Source organism: Micromesistius poutassou (assembly GCF_964030765.1).
Source record: "Micromesistius poutassou genome assembly, chromosome: 10".
In the NCBI taxonomy this organism is placed as follows: domain Eukaryota; kingdom Metazoa; phylum Chordata; class Actinopteri; order Gadiformes; family Gadidae; genus Micromesistius; species Micromesistius poutassou.
In genome coordinates this window covers 11,074,560-11,089,651 of record NC_140280.1, presented here as the reverse complement: position 1 = coordinate 11,089,651, position 15,092 = coordinate 11,074,560, and the positions used below count along the sequence as shown (strand labels likewise).

Sequence of the window (15,092 nt, the reverse complement as noted above, 5' to 3'; positions counted from 1 at the left end):
TCACCTACTGCCAACATGAACCGATCGTTTTATATGAATAATTAAAATAAGCAAAAATATATATACGGTATATAAATATATACGGTATTGTTTGTTTTTGATTGTACCTTGATTTATTTATCTTATACGTTGTTTTTAAACTCATCACTTCAAATGGAAACTAATATGTAATAATTCATATCCATTTACATCATATCCATTCATATCCGTTAAACTTATAATAATTAGGCCTATATTAGATACTGCTTTGAAGATGTGGATGAAAATATTATATTTTGCACGACCTGCGGACAATAAAGTAGTATTGCATTGAATTGTATTGTGTCGTCAACTTGTCCTCTTTTACTTTGAAAAGTGACCCATTTTATACCATCCGAGCCTCTTATTTTGAAGGCCGGGTTGTGAAGCCGGAAGCGCGGTCAGGGTCTCCTGTGTACACAGCCTCCCCTAGCGGCCGCGGACCGTGTTGTTACCGAACGGTGCGGGTTAGACTGACGATACCGACAGATGAGACCGACGGGTGAGACCGACCGGTGAGACCGACGGATGAGACCGACGGGTGAGACCGACGGGTGAGACCGACGGGTGAGACCGGGGAGCCTGGTGTACGAGGACACCGAGCCCGGTACAGCGGAGCGTTAGCACGACGCTACCTGGCGGCACCGCGCGTCTAACGGAGAACGGAGAACGGTTAACGGCTGCACCGTCTGCAGAACCCCCGGTAGCTCGAGCCGCTCCGTGAGGTAGCCTAGCTACCGGCTAGTGTCATCACCGTGAGGTACCCTAGCCACCGGCTAGTGTCATCACCGTGAGGTACCCTAGCCACCGGCTAGTGTCATCACCGTGAGGTAACTGAACGGTCCTGACTGTAACGCATGTATCATCACTGTGTTGTGCTCGTACTCTGTCCGTTCACCATCAAGGCCCGTTCTATTGCATTGTTTTTATGGGGGGTGGGGGGACTGGTTACTGGTTGGTTCCTAACCACTAACAACAAATGATGCTGGGGCCTTACCCTTTAATAATGGCCCAAGATGCTGGGGCCTTATCCTTTAGTAATGGCCCAAGATGCTGGGGCATTACCCTTTAGTAATGGCCCAAGATGCTGGGGCCTTACCCTTTAGTAATGGCCCAAGATGCTGGGGCCTTACCCTTTAGTAATGGCCCAAGATGCTGGGGCATTACCCTTTAGTAATGGCCGAAGGTTCTGGGGCATTACCCTTTAGTAATGGCCCAAGATGCTGGGGCCTTACCCTTTAGTAATGGCCCAAGATGCTGGGGCATTACCCTTTAGTAATGGCCCAAGATGCTGGGGCATCACCCTTTAGTAATGGCCCAAGGTTCTGGGGCATTACCCTTTAGTAATGGCCCAAGGTTCTGGGGCATTACCCTTTAGTAATGGCCCAAGATGATGGGGCCTTACCCTTTAGTAATGGCCCAAGATGCTGGGGCATTACCCTTTAGTAATGGCCCAAGATGCTGGGGCATTACCCTTTAGTAATGGACCAAGATGCTGGGGCATTACCCTTTAGTAATGGACCAAGATGCTGGGGCCTTTAGTAATGGACCACGTCCTAATGTCGCTCTTGTCTTGATGATGAGGAGAAAATACTATTTGTTGTTGTTTGTAGGCTCTTTTTTATATTCGATATTCACAAACTGTCCCACATGTCTTAAGCTTTTCAAATGTCTTTTGGCTTATATGTAATGTGGTTGACGTGTGCAGTGTCAATGTGTAATGTCAATTTGAATGACATCTCTAACGTGTTGTAAATTATTTATTTCCCCCTTCATCTAGAAGGAATTAAAGTTGCAGACATGGACGAACAAAGTGTTGAGGTGTGTATAAATGCATTGAAAGGAGCGATTGCATTGTTTTTTGTTTACAGTTTAGGTAAATTATTGTATTTTATTAGAATTGATTGGAAGAAAGGTTATATGAAGTGCAGTATGTCACAACATCAGTTATGAAAGAAATGCAAAAATGTATGCTTTTAAAATATGTTATGTTACCCTTTACCTTTGTCAATATATCACAGCACGTCGTTTAATTGTATTGTATACTATTAGTGTTGATGAAATGATTAGGCCTACATATTGCAAGCACATTTTAAAAGCCTCATAATATCAAATTAGGTTAGAAAGTAAAGAGAAGTACATACAGTAGTATCATGTTAATGGATGAGTTATTTTAATGTGGCAAAATTACCAATGCCACAAAAGTCTGAATGCCATAGTTATGGTTAATATCGCTGTATGAGTTATTTTAAGCATGTGGCAAAATGACTAATGCAACAACAGTCAGAATGCCATCGTCATGGTTAATATAGCTTCATGAAAGAAAATGACTACATGTGTACATCGACACCATTTTTGATTTTTACAACTTGCTGAATATCCGCCAGGAGGTGGCGGTAGAGTAACATCTAAGTCCAGTCTGACATTTGCAGCTACAATCAATTATCACAGAACACTGTATATGCACTCTGCCCAAACATCAGCACCCTACTTTAGAAGTTGGCCAACACTGATGTGGCAATAACCACCAAAATGCTCTGCATGCACACGGATGTTGGTGTTGGTTAAGAAGCCTTTCAGATAAGGGGTTGTGTGCCAAGCTCGTTTGTTGGTGAATGTTTGAAATACAGAAACCATCAGAAAACAGGTTTTCAGCTTTTGGCTTATGCTTCTATGCCACACAGGCCTTATAAGAGAAGGATTTCCGAATGTATTGCCTGGAGTTTGACCCGGCTTTTAGACATTAATGTTTCTCACGGGAGGATGTATTGGGTGAATGCCCCTGCAGTTGGCCTCTGTCCATGTGTGTCTCCAGAGTATTGCAGAGGTATTCCGCTGCTTCATCTGCATGGAGAAGCTGAGGGACGCCCGCCTCTGTCCCCACTGCTCCAAGCTCTGCTGCTTCAGCTGCATACGGGTAAGCCACCCACCGCTCGCCGTGTGTCTCCAGTGCTCAACATGTCAACAGCTTCTCCAACTTGACGCATCGCTCAAGGTTCAATCCATTACAACTTTAACCCTGATGGATGCTGGGCTTTCTAAGCGGGTCTGATCCAATTACAGCTTTGTTTGACGTACCCAAACAAGCGGAATCTATATGCCAACGGCCTTCCTAACTATGAGACCTAAAACATGTTTTAAGAGTTAAACATGTTTTAGGTCTCATCGTTAGAAAGGCCGTTGGCAAATAGATGTTTTAAGAGTTGAACAATGTACTCCCTTCTGCTGTTTGGCTACGTTACAAATGACAACCCTTGTTCACTTCTGGGAGACCACATCTCTCTCAGGGGGGGTACTGTTGAGAATTGTAACCTAGCAATTCTCATGGTATTCTTGGAAGAGCATAGAGCATAGTTTTGTGTTGCCAACGCGTGGATTATCCTGTACTATACTGTATGGATTTGAATGCATACCGGCCGCTGAACTGTGTCCTCTTCATTTTGGACAGCGTTGGCTGACGGAACAAAGAGCCCAATGTCCACACTGCAGGTGAGCTCCAGTCCACCAATGGTAACATCATGAGTTCAGTATAGGTTTGCTGCCAGTCCTATTCCTCATTGAGGCCACTGTGTACCACTGTGTGCTTAAGTGTCAATGAAATCAGAAACTGTGTAATCCCACACACCGAGTGCTGACTCTTCTAGTCTTAACCGACGGTAGCTTGTAGCTAGGCCTGAGGGTGTAAGGTGATGGATGGCTGAGTGCCTGGAGTCCTAACACTGGGCTCTTGTCCCCAGGGCTCCGCTGCAGCTCAGGGAGCTGGTGAACTGCCGCTGGGCCGAGGAGGTGACCCAGCAGCTAGACACACTGCAGCTCTGCAGCCTCTCCAAGCACGAGGAGAACGACAAGGACAAGTGAGGACCCCAGGGGCTCCACCTCTCTCCTTTCCTCCTTGCTTCCTTGTAGCTCAGCTGGAAATGTATTTGCAGTTTCAGAATGCAAACGGCCCTGTCCAATGTTTTTTTCCAAGCCAATTTGTTGATTTGCTGGTTGGCACATCCCTGTGGTACAAACAATAATTAAGTACAGGAATTTTCAATGCAATCTATATCCTTCCCTATAGGTGAATTAGACATAATGCTTTCCATAGCCTGGAATGGTTGCTCACGTTGAGGTGTGTCATGTCCAGGTGTGAAAACCACCATGAGAAGCTCAGTGTGTTCTGCTGGACCTGTAAGAAGTGCATCTGCCACCAGTGTGCTCTTTGGGGAGGCATGGTAAGACACACACACACACACACACACACACACACACACACACACACACACACACACACACACACACACACACACACACACACACACACACACACACACACACACCTAATCCTAGAGTCAGAGCTAATCCTAGAGTCAGAGCTAATCCTAGAGTCAGAGCTCAACCTAGCCTAGTGTCAGAGGTTAGTGTCAGAGGTTAGCCTAGTGTCAGAGTTCATTCTAGTATCGGAGCTACCCTGGGCGCTGCTATGCTCCAAGATCAGAGCTCAGCCGCACCAACCATCAGGCTCTAGTCCTAGTTCTGTGGCCTGAAAATAAAGTGATTAATGCATTGTCTCATTTGTCAATAATGAATACATATTCCACTAGTGGCAGACAGCAATAGGGAAACGAGGGAGAAAAAGTGATGGTATCCTGTACCATTTCTCTTGAGATGTCCTGTTGGCATTACTTAGCGGCCAGCTGCCGACACCACAGATTACGTCTACCCTAGTGTCTAGACAGTCTCCATTTAGCTGTGGCGCTCACGCCAACCCTTAGAATGAACACAGGGCTTTTCACTCACTAATAGCTGCTGGACGGCTATGGCCTTTTGAACAAATTACACTGACATTATGCTCTCCTTTTGTGGTATTCATTTATGCATTCATACGATAAATGAGTCAGTGAAACGGTTCTCTTCTTCTCTTACCAGTTTCTCATGCATTTCTATTATTCCCACAGCACTACAGATATATATTATTATCATCCCCTCACCTATTTTAACCCTGTGGTTCAGCGACATCAATCCCAGCCTGTGATATGATTCAGTTGATTTAAAGTTTGAAGACTTCATTGTGCCTCTCTGGTAGTCACATTAATGTATTCATCTTAAGCTGAAGGACCAATGCATGCTCTGTAGTAGGAAGGCCCTGAGCGTGTCTGTCCCCCGCAGCACGGGGGCCACACCTTCAAGCCCCTGGTGGAGATCTACGAGCAGCACGTCACCAAGGTCAACGAGGAGGTGGCCAAGCTGCGGCGCCGCCTCATGGAGCTCATCAGCCTGGTCCAGGAAGTGGTAACCCTCTCTGCACTACCCAGAGACACTGTGTGTGTGTGTGTGTGTGTGTGTGTGTGTGTGTGTGTGTGTGTGTGTGTGTGTGTGTGTGTGTGTGTGTGTGTGTGTGTGTGTGTGTGTGTGTGTGTGTGTGTGTGTGTGTGACTCCTCGTGTCGCTCATGAGCTAAGTGTAGTTCAGATTGCTGCCTCTAGATTGTGATATTGTAGCATCAATCCTTTATACAATGGCTTGCTTTGGTGAGTCCTTGATTCTGATTGGTTGGAGGAGTGTTGATTATGCCTATAGACAGAGGAAGCCTATGGGATTTAAAGGGGATCTTTTTCCAAGGAAGCCTTTTTCTTCTACTTATCCAGCTGTCTGCCGGGGCTTATGGGTCGTGGGGAGATGTCATGGACACCAAGTTAAGATATAAACTACAAATTCTCAGCAATGAAGGTAAAATATTTACCTTCATTGGTTGTAACATAACTGAAGAGCTTCCCTCGTCAAAGGGCACGGGAAATGTGATATGGGTTGGCCGGAATTACTGACCCAAGAATTCCTCCTCCTCCTGTCTGCTGGCTCACCCACCAGTGGTACTTTTCTCAAATCTAGCGTTAACATAGACTCAGTCATGCTAATCATGTCTTTGAATTGACCAGGAATAATAACATCTCCTTGCCGTTAATAAAGTGTCATTCATGGTAGAATGAGGTCTGGAGAGCAGCTCCTAGGCTCAACGCAGTCCCACAGTCATTTAGGAGTTCTGTATGACCTATGGCATCCACAAGTGGCCAAAGTATGAAAGGTGCAGAATCAACAAGATAATAGCTGATGGATGTTGACAGTATTTCTTACTAATGGCTCTCAAATCTCAGCTCCTAAAATGTTGTCCGTTGAGCTGGCGTGTTTCATCTGGTATCGTATCCTCCCCAGTGAGGCCTGTCTGTCTGTCGCTCTGCTCAGGAGAGGAACGTGGAGGCGGTGCGCGGGGCCAAGGACGAGCGCGTGCGTGAGATCCGCAACGCCGTGGAGATGATGATCGCGCGGCTGGACAACCAGCTGAAGAACAAGCTCATCACCCTGATGGGTAAGCCTTGGCTGTGTAATCACACACCACACCCTCTCCCGGTTATTTAAAACCCTTCTCTGTTGCCTGGTGATGGCGGTGGTGCTGCCAACGGTGCGTTGAGAATGGCAGTTTTTTTTTAAAGAAGTGAGTGGGAATCGTTAAACGTCGTCTGCAGTGGCACTAATGAAGGCCCACCCGAGCACACAAACACCCATGAACACATCTTCACCATTTGAGGACAAGCAGGTGCTAATACATACCAACCCACAGTCTGAATCGTTTCGCCACTTAAATGTCAGACAAAGTGTTTTGTATACCACCGAATTAACAAGATTCACTTCTTCTTACAAGGCCAGAAGACCTCCCTGACACAGGAGACGGAGCTGCTGGAGTCCCTCCTCCAAGAAGTGGAGCATCAGGTTGGTGACTCCCTCTGAACACACACACACACACACACACACACACACACACACACACACACACACACACACACACACACACACACACACACTCTAATGGTGTTAGAGATAGGACCTCTCACTGCGTAGGCGGGCTAGCCCGTGCCGTCTTGTCAGCTGGTAAGAGCCAGCGGGTAGGCCTCTAACCTCTCACAGTGTAAGAGCCAGCGGGTAGGCCTCTAACCTCTCACAGTGTAAGAGCCAGTGGGTAGGCCTCTAACCTCTCACAGTGTAAGAGTCAGCGGGTAGGCCTCTAACCTCTCACAGTGTAAGAGTCAGCGGGTAGGCCTCTAACCTCTCACAGTGTAAGAGTCAGCGGGTAGGCGTCTAACCTCTCGCAGTGTAAGAGTCAGCGGGTAGGCCTCTAACCTCTCACAGTATAAGAGTCAGCGGGTAGGCCTCTAACCTCTCACAGTGTAAGAGCCAGCGGATAGGCCTCTAACCTCTCACAGTGTAAGAGCCAGCAGGTAGGCCTCTAACCTCTCACAGTGGGCAGTGAGATGATGACCCCCTTTTGTTCTCCACAGCTCCACTCCTGCAGTAAGAGTGAGCTGATCTCCAAAAGCCCCGAGATCCTGCTCATGTTTCAACAGGTCCACCGCAAACCCATGCAGTCGTTTGTGACCACGCCGGTCCCCCCAGACTTCACCAGGTACCCTGAGAGGGGAGGGGACTACCAAAGGCTCACATGTGGCATGAAATACTATTGCCCACACCTCACTTTCTAATTGACTTGGGATATTTCAGATTATAAATAGATCATTTGACTTACAATTTGTTTTAGTTTTTAATATGAAATAAAGAACATGACTAAAATGGATAGCATTGCCCAGCTTATAATTTGATATCCGAGGTTAACAGTCCTCTCGTTACATTGATACATAGCCATGAAAGAGGACGGATACATAAACAAGGGCATGTTGTACATGGTAGTATCAAACTGAAAACATACAAGTAGAAAGTATCACGCAGCACTGTCTTCAGTGAGATCAGGAAAAAAGCAGAAAGAACGTTCTTCTACCTAAACCCATTTCTAAATTAGAATAAAACAGTGAACTCCATAGTCTCATTCTGGAAAGGACACAATGATGCTGTTGTGGGTCTAACCTGATTGTGTTGTATGGGTGTCAGCATGAATAAACACATATTGAGCTGTTATGTGTGACTACATTCAAGTCCTAATCATTAATTGATTGTTTCCCACAAATGGGCAACAACCCTAGCCCTTTTATTTGATTCTGCGTTGATGTATTTAGTTAAGATAAGGCAGAAAGGTTTTACGTCTCTGTCCCACAGCGAGCTGGTTCCTGCCTACGACTCCAGCACCTTTGTTCTCGCCAACTTCAGGTCAGTCTGTTTCTTTTATTTAATTTCTATAGTCAAATCAATCAGCTTATTGTTTAATTGTAGTCACTTTAGCCATATAGTACCATTTAAGACCGTTCTTAGAATGTCTAACTTCATTTCTCAACCAGATATAAGTGCAACAAATTCAGGGGTTGTCAACGTGTCAAATGCAGTGATGTAATGACATTCAGAAAAAATACTAAACTAGATTTGAACATTTGGCAAGATCAGTGTTTTTCGGAATTGTGTTTCCTTATTACATTTAGGAGATATTTCTGACACTTTAATCCAAAGCAACTTTCACCCCTTCATTCACACATTCACACATTCACACACCGACGGCGAATCAACCGCGCAGGGCGACAGCCAGCTGGTCAGGAGCAGTGAGGGTGAGGCGTCTCACTCCACCTCCACACTCCGCTAGAGGAGCAGTGAGGGTGAGGCGTCTCACTCCACCCCCACACTCCTCTAGAGGAGCAGTGAGGGTGAGGCGTCTCACTCCACCTCCACACTCCGCTAGAGGAGCAGTGAGGGTGAGGCGTCTCACTCCACCTCCACACTCTGCTAGAGGAGCAGTGAGGGTGAGGCGTCTCACTCCACCTCCACACTCCGCTAGAGGAGCAGTGAGGGTGAGGCGTCTCACTCCACCTCCACACTCCGCTAGAGGAGCAGTGAGGGTGAGGCATCTCACTCCACCTCCACACTCCGCTAGGAGGAGCCGGGGTCGAACTTGCGATGAGATGACAGGGATTTAGATTTAGATTTGTTAATGGGATTTATTGCCAAACCAATCAATCGTATTGGAATTATGAATGAACTCTTCCCTATGGAACTTAATGAAATGTGTGTGTGTGTGTGTGTGTGTGTGTGTGTGTGTGTGTGTGTGTGTGTGTGTGTGTGTGTGTGTGTGTGTGTGTGTGTGTGTGTGTGTGTGTGTGTGTGTGTGTGTGTGTGTGTGTGCAGCACCCTGAGGCAGAGGGCAGACCCAGTGTACAGCCCTCCCCTTCAGATCTCTGGGCTGTGCTGGAGGTTGAAGGTCTACCCCGTGAGTACCACCAGCCTCTACTGTGTAGCGGCCCAACACCCCTGTGTGCGCGCCATTCCAAACCAAAGCCTGTGAGAGGGGGGCTGGTATGTGAGAGGCAGCAGACTGGTGCCGGGCTGTAGCTCATACCTCCGTCTGTTTCCTAGGACGGGAACGGCGTGGTCCGTGGGAACTACGTGTCCGTCTTCCTGGAGCTGTCAGCTGGACTGCCTGAAACATCAAAGTACCTCAATTGCAGTTTATTTCTTCTGTTTGACGCTTCTGAATGTGTCTTAGATGTACAGATATTGTTGAATACATTCCTGCCGTCCACCCGAAAATTGTGTATTCGATCACTATAACTGAGCTTTTGGAAAACATAGCAATTATTGTCTCCTTGGTATTGAGCATGTGTGGTATTGTCTATATATTGTCTCCTTGGTATTGAGCATGTGTTCTTCTATGGAGCATCTTTAGGACGTAGGCCACCTACTGACCTGGCATGCCCCAGGGTTTTTAATCCTTCAGTGTTTCCCACACATAGGCCAATGTGTTGCGCTGCGCCACAGATTGAACAACGAGCGCCACAAATTGATTCCGCTTTTCTTATTTATTTTTACTTGAACGCGCTTTTTAAATGTAACTCCGCCAGCCCGTAATCGCGCCCCCGTAATGCTGCCAATCCGGCAGTCCTGTGCGCGTATGCAAATTAGCCATGTGTGCCAAACAGAAGAAGGGCCCTATCTTGCGCCCGGCGCAATTGACTTTCTACACCGACGCCTGTGTCGTTGCTAGTTTGCACCCGGCGCAAAGCTGATTTTCCCCCGCAGCAACCAGGCACCACTACACTTGAATGTTAAATATTATGATGTCAAAGATTATTCATACGTGTGAAACTGCATAGAAATAGCGTGTGGATTGTGGAAACATTTTTTTCCCCTGCATGAATTAACATTAATGAAGTATAGTAGGCTATGCCATGCGTTAAAATAATAATAATAACAATAATACATTCGAGCAAAGTATATTCCAGGCTTCCAAAACAAAATCTAGTTTTAGGGTAAATGATTGGTTAAATGATTTGGGAAAGAACAGCTGATACAGTGGTAAGTTGTACTTTTAAATAAATGCATCTGCAAACACCGTGCAGCAAACACATATGTTCTTGACCCAGACATCGTGTACAAGCCCATTACTTTTAGGATTGATGAGTATTTGATTGTGAGAAAACATAGTTTTACCGCGAGTGTGTATTTAATAGAATGAATGAATGCGGGTGATCCTTGGTGCGCGTGTGTGTGCGCGCCCATCTGTCTAAACACACGCAAATTAAACACGTAAGTGTATGAGAAGGAAATCGAGTCAGTCGACCTGCGATAAGCAGCTGATTCTGAACGGACTCGTCTTCGAGATGGACGTGTTTTTAATCAATGAAATGTTAACACAACAGTATATATCTGACCATTTAATTTTCGAAATTTTAGGTGAAGCCGAGCTTCCCTTGCAGTAGAGAAGTCGCCACTACGAAAGAATGCAATGTATCCAACTAGCGGGATCTAAACAAACTAAGCTCCAGCTACTACAATGCAGAAGTAGTGGAGAATGGCGAAACACAGCAACTCTAGCCTACTCTCAACCAAAATAAAAATAATCGCCGCCCGGTGCAGCAGTGTGAACTGCCCAGTTTTTAGAACGTCTCAGCCCGTCTCGTCGCAAGGAGTTGCGAGTTGCAAGCAGTTGCGTCGCGAATCTTTGGTCTGAACTGGGCTTTAGCATTATAAGCAGTGGCGGTTTTAGGCACGGGCGAAAAACGAGACACACGAGAAAGAAAATGATCCCCCCCCCCCCCCCGTCAACAACTCCGCCAGCCGGTAATCACGCCCCCCCCCCCCCCTCAACAAATCCGCCACACATTGCTACCTGGTCTGTGGGAAACACTGTCCTTTTCTCTCTGTGTGGACAGGGATGTTGAATATATATATAGTGAACTACAATAAAGCCTTACCTATACATGGCTGTCTGCGCCCAGGTATGAGTACCGCGTGGAGATGGTCCACCAGGCCTCCAGTGACCCCGCCAAGAACATCATCCGGGAGTTTGCCTCGGACTTTGAGGTGGGCGAGTGCTGGGGCTACAACCGCTTCTTCAGGCTGGACTTGCTGGCCAGCGAGGGCTACCTCAACATGCAGACGGACGCCCTGGTTCTCCGGTGGGTCGCAGCACGCATCCTGTTGGTCTGTGGGCTTCCAAAGGAAACGCCACCATGTGCCACATAACTCACTTTCTCTTTTGACCGGCACCATCTCAAGAGGTGCACCGGTCTGTGGGGCGACGCTGGGGGGCTGACCCGTTGTGTTTCATCCCTCTCCCCACGGTGCGGTGTAGGTACCAGGTCCGCTCGCCAACCTTCTTCCAGAAGTGCAGGGATCAGTACTGGTACATCAGCCAGCTGGAGTCTGCCCAGTCCAGCTACATCCAGCAGATAAACAACCTCAAAGAGGTGTGTGTGTGTGTGTGTGTGTGTGTGTGTGTGTGTGTGTGTGTGTGTGTGTGTGTGTGTGTGTGTGTGTGTGTGTGTGTGTGTGTGTGTGTGTGTGTGTGTGTGTGAGAATCTTGTTGGTAGGGTTTGAAGCCACTTGAATTCAGTTTTAAATCGTTGTAAGGAAAACGACTGCTTGGGAGACTCTTGAACTACATTCGTTTAGTTGACCTTTTTTATTGGTCAGCTAGCTTTGTGATGGTGCGTTCCAGACGCCTCGGACACCAGCCTTCCGAGGTCCAAGTGTGGAAATCTCCCAGCTTTCTTGCGGCATTTCTCGGAGGCGCGCCCCATTTTGGTTGCGCCCCCTCGGAATTCTGAGAGTAGAGCGAGCTCAGTGATGACGCTCTCAACTAAAATGGCTGCGCCTGTGAAGAGATTTATTTTCTTTGTATTTGTACCACGTTGGTCATTTTAATGTCGATTTTGAAATGCTCTTACACACTTGATTACATTGCTACTTCATTCCGGTCACCAATGTATGCATTGCACGGTCTTGCTGTGCGTTCAATACAATGTAAAGTTGTGTTGTTTGTTTTCGAGCTGGTTTGATAAAGAGGCTAATGTAGCTAATAACAATAAGAATGACTAGACAATGACATGACACCATCACAAAGACGAACGGGAACGCTATAAGCACTACGAGACAGGAAATGAGGTCACAAGTGAAACTGGGCAGGCTGGTGTCGGAGGCGTCTGGAACACACCGTGAGTCTGGCTCAGTGTTGTTCGGCTTCACGCTGCAGCTCAGGGCTTTAGAGAAGGAGCTAGTTGAACAAGAGGTGCTGAGGGTCGTGTGTTGCCCTTCCAGCGGCTGGCCATCGAGTTGTTCCGCAGGCAGACGTCACGCAGCTCCTCGCCCCCCGACCAGAGGCCTGGGGCGGGCCGCCAGCCCTCGGAGAGGGAACCCCGCCTGGGGAAGGAGGAGGACGCCTTCCGGGTGGTCTCCAGCGATGCCAAGGAGCGCGAGGAGGATGAGAAGACCCAGCAGGACGACTCCAATGTGAGGGGACCCCCATCTGAGGTCTGAAGCTATGGTGGGTGGTTAGGCAGCTGTGTGCCAACCGATGTCCGTCTGTCCAGGAGCTGTCTGACGGGGACCTGGAGGTGGACTGCCTGACGGAGGAGGAGGTGAACCCACTGGACGGCAGCAGCACGTCGGCCAGCTCCACCGCCACCAGCAACACGGAGGAGAACGACATCGACGAGGAGACCATGTGAGCTCAGGACGGCTTCTTTGATCTTAAACATGGTCGTGTGTGTCATGGTATCACCTTACTGATATGATAGTGTTACGACCCGGCTCGTTTTAAGAGCAGTAACATGTGATTGCGATGGTAAAGGAAATGGAAAGGTGACAATGGACAGGTTCAGGTCAAAATCCGGGGTTTAATTGACTGAGGAGAGTGCACATGCACAAGGAATTATAACAAAGGGAGGCTATACAGGTGCTGATAAATAACTGGTATACAAAACAAAGTTGACTAAATGATACTAAAGAACAGAAAGAGATCAGCACCCATAAGCTTAACAAACTAGCAGTTATTCTGCGGTTTACAAAAGGTCTCAACCAAAAAGGGGTGTCCAACTCTTGGTACAACCTAAAACTAAACAGGCCACAAAGGTTACAACAAAAAACACTGGCTGAAACCACTCAATCGCAGCCAGGCAATACAATGATATAAACACTCTAGTTCTCTAAACAAACACAAAAAGTAGGCAGCAATAGCGAGGCGGACTGCTCACTGGTTCACAGCCGCCTCGAACTGTGGGCACACACGCTATTTATATGCAGCTGGCTTGATTGAAGACTCCTGATTGGTAGCTTCGGTGAAATCCAGGAAGGGGAAGGACCAATCATCGACAGGGATTCACCCAGCTGGATTTGCATAACAGAATCACTCAAAACAACAAATGCACATTAGACGGCAACCGTAACAATAGCGTAATGCAGAAAACCACTTTGATAACGTTGAACGTTACTCGTGTCTAAATGCCTTTTTTGGAGGCATTATTAACTTATTTTTTAAATGATACTGTCGCTGGATGGTGTTCACAGGTCAGATGTTTCATAAAGGTTCTTAAAGCGGTCATACCAACGACTGATGCAGAGGTCAGCCGTGGTGAAGCTGAGGTCGTGCCACAGGTTCGATAAGGCCTTGATGGCCTCTAGAAGAGGGGAGTGACCCTAAAACTAACGTGTGTGTGTGTGTGTGTCCTGTTGGGCTGTTGGGCTGTTGTCCCTCTTGCTCACAGCCTTCTGCTGATGTGAGTCATCCTAAGCTCATTGAAGAAGGCTGACGCACCAGTGCAGCTTTGACAGCACTCTCCTCTCTGATCCCACGTTCCCCCTGCACGTACCGGTGGCAGGACAAATCAACAAAATGTTTTCCTTTTGCAAGGCCTGCTGTTCGAAACATTAGACATGCCCTAGCCCTTCAGCTGTCACTGTGGATGGCAATACATCTTGCAAGGCTTAATGCAACGCAGAGTAAATACATAAAGTGAGAAATAAAAAGGAATTGGTTTTTCACTTGGATTTAGCAGAAGAGTCCTTTTGCTCTTGAGTCGATGAATATAATTGAAGAATTTTCAATTTCAATTTCATTAAGACATTGAAGGCATTTTTTGGGATTGTCATTGTGCTGTTCTTGTAGGTCGGGGGAGAATGATGTGGAGTTTGGCAGCCATTTGGACCCTGAAGAAGGAGAGCTCCCCGAGGAGCTGGCCGGCGCTACAGGTAGCTCTCCTCCCCTGGCTCTCTCCTCCCCTGGCTCTCTCCTCCCCTGGCTCTCTCCTCCCCTGGCTCTCTCCTCCCCTGGCTCTCTCCTCCCCTGGCTCTCTCGTTACTGTGGGGGGTTTTCAATGCTAATGCTGCACAAGTGGCACTTTTTTAGATCACACTTCCAACAGTGATGGTCGGGGGGGGGGGGAGTGAGGGATGAGTCATCCTTGGTGTGTGTGTGTGTGTGTGTGTCTGTGTGTGTGTGGGGCTTGTATTTAAGCATCACTAGCTGTCAGCGCAGCAGTAGGGAGAGCAGGGCTGTTCATCGATCACACGCAGCGCCAACCAGCCTCCTGTCACATGCAGAGAGCACAAAAGACCCAACATGAATATTGGGAATAGTCCGTTCTTTATTGCACACTAAGTCACCTTCAACTGAAACTGAAACAAAAAGGCCAGTGAAAGTCGGGGTGGGTACGTGCTATTCACCCTGGTACCATGCCCCAACCCCCAAGGGAATCCCCTCTTCTGCTGTTAGGGCATAGCCATGGAGGACCCCCCACAGCTGGTGGCGTCACCAGTCTGACAGGGCAGTCTGTACAGATGCACTACAGCACAGAGATGTGGGAGGATCCGGGGAACAGAGATCTTGGT

General features: G+C 47.5%; 1 protein-coding gene across 3 annotated transcripts in view; it reads left to right on the top strand.

The window, feature by feature from the left end:
* The first annotated feature begins 540 nt into the window (after positions 1–540).
* trim37 (tripartite motif containing 37) overlaps positions 541–15,092 on the top strand; it is a 26,596-nt gene continuing 12,044 nt past the window's right edge. For 2 of the 3 annotated variants that reach the window (XM_084474696.1, XM_084474698.1), the window contains exons 1-18: positions 541–848; positions 1,799–1,839; positions 2,834–2,935; positions 3,467–3,507; positions 3,756–3,872; positions 4,148–4,235; positions 5,170–5,292; positions 6,240–6,363; positions 6,697–6,764; positions 7,331–7,455; positions 8,100–8,150; positions 9,114–9,195; positions 9,342–9,418; positions 11,204–11,383; positions 11,560–11,674; positions 12,525–12,716; positions 12,797–12,930; positions 14,371–14,453. In XM_084474696.1, the coding sequence (XP_084330822.1) occupies positions 1,819–1,839; positions 2,834–2,935; positions 3,467–3,507; positions 3,756–3,872; positions 4,148–4,235; positions 5,170–5,292; positions 6,240–6,363; positions 6,697–6,764; positions 7,331–7,455; positions 8,100–8,150; positions 9,114–9,195; positions 9,342–9,418; positions 11,204–11,383; positions 11,560–11,674; positions 12,525–12,716; positions 12,797–12,930; positions 14,371–14,453 (1,723 nt within the window). In that variant the 5' untranslated portion in view covers positions 541–848; positions 1,799–1,818. The remainder of the gene's footprint in view (positions 849–1,798; positions 1,840–2,833; positions 2,936–3,466; positions 3,508–3,755; positions 3,873–4,147; positions 4,236–5,169; positions 5,293–6,239; positions 6,364–6,696; positions 6,765–7,330; positions 7,456–8,099; positions 8,151–9,113; positions 9,196–9,341; positions 9,419–11,203; positions 11,384–11,559; positions 11,675–12,524; positions 12,717–12,796; positions 12,931–14,370; positions 14,454–15,092) is intronic. The other variant, XM_084474697.1, reaches the window with a different exon arrangement.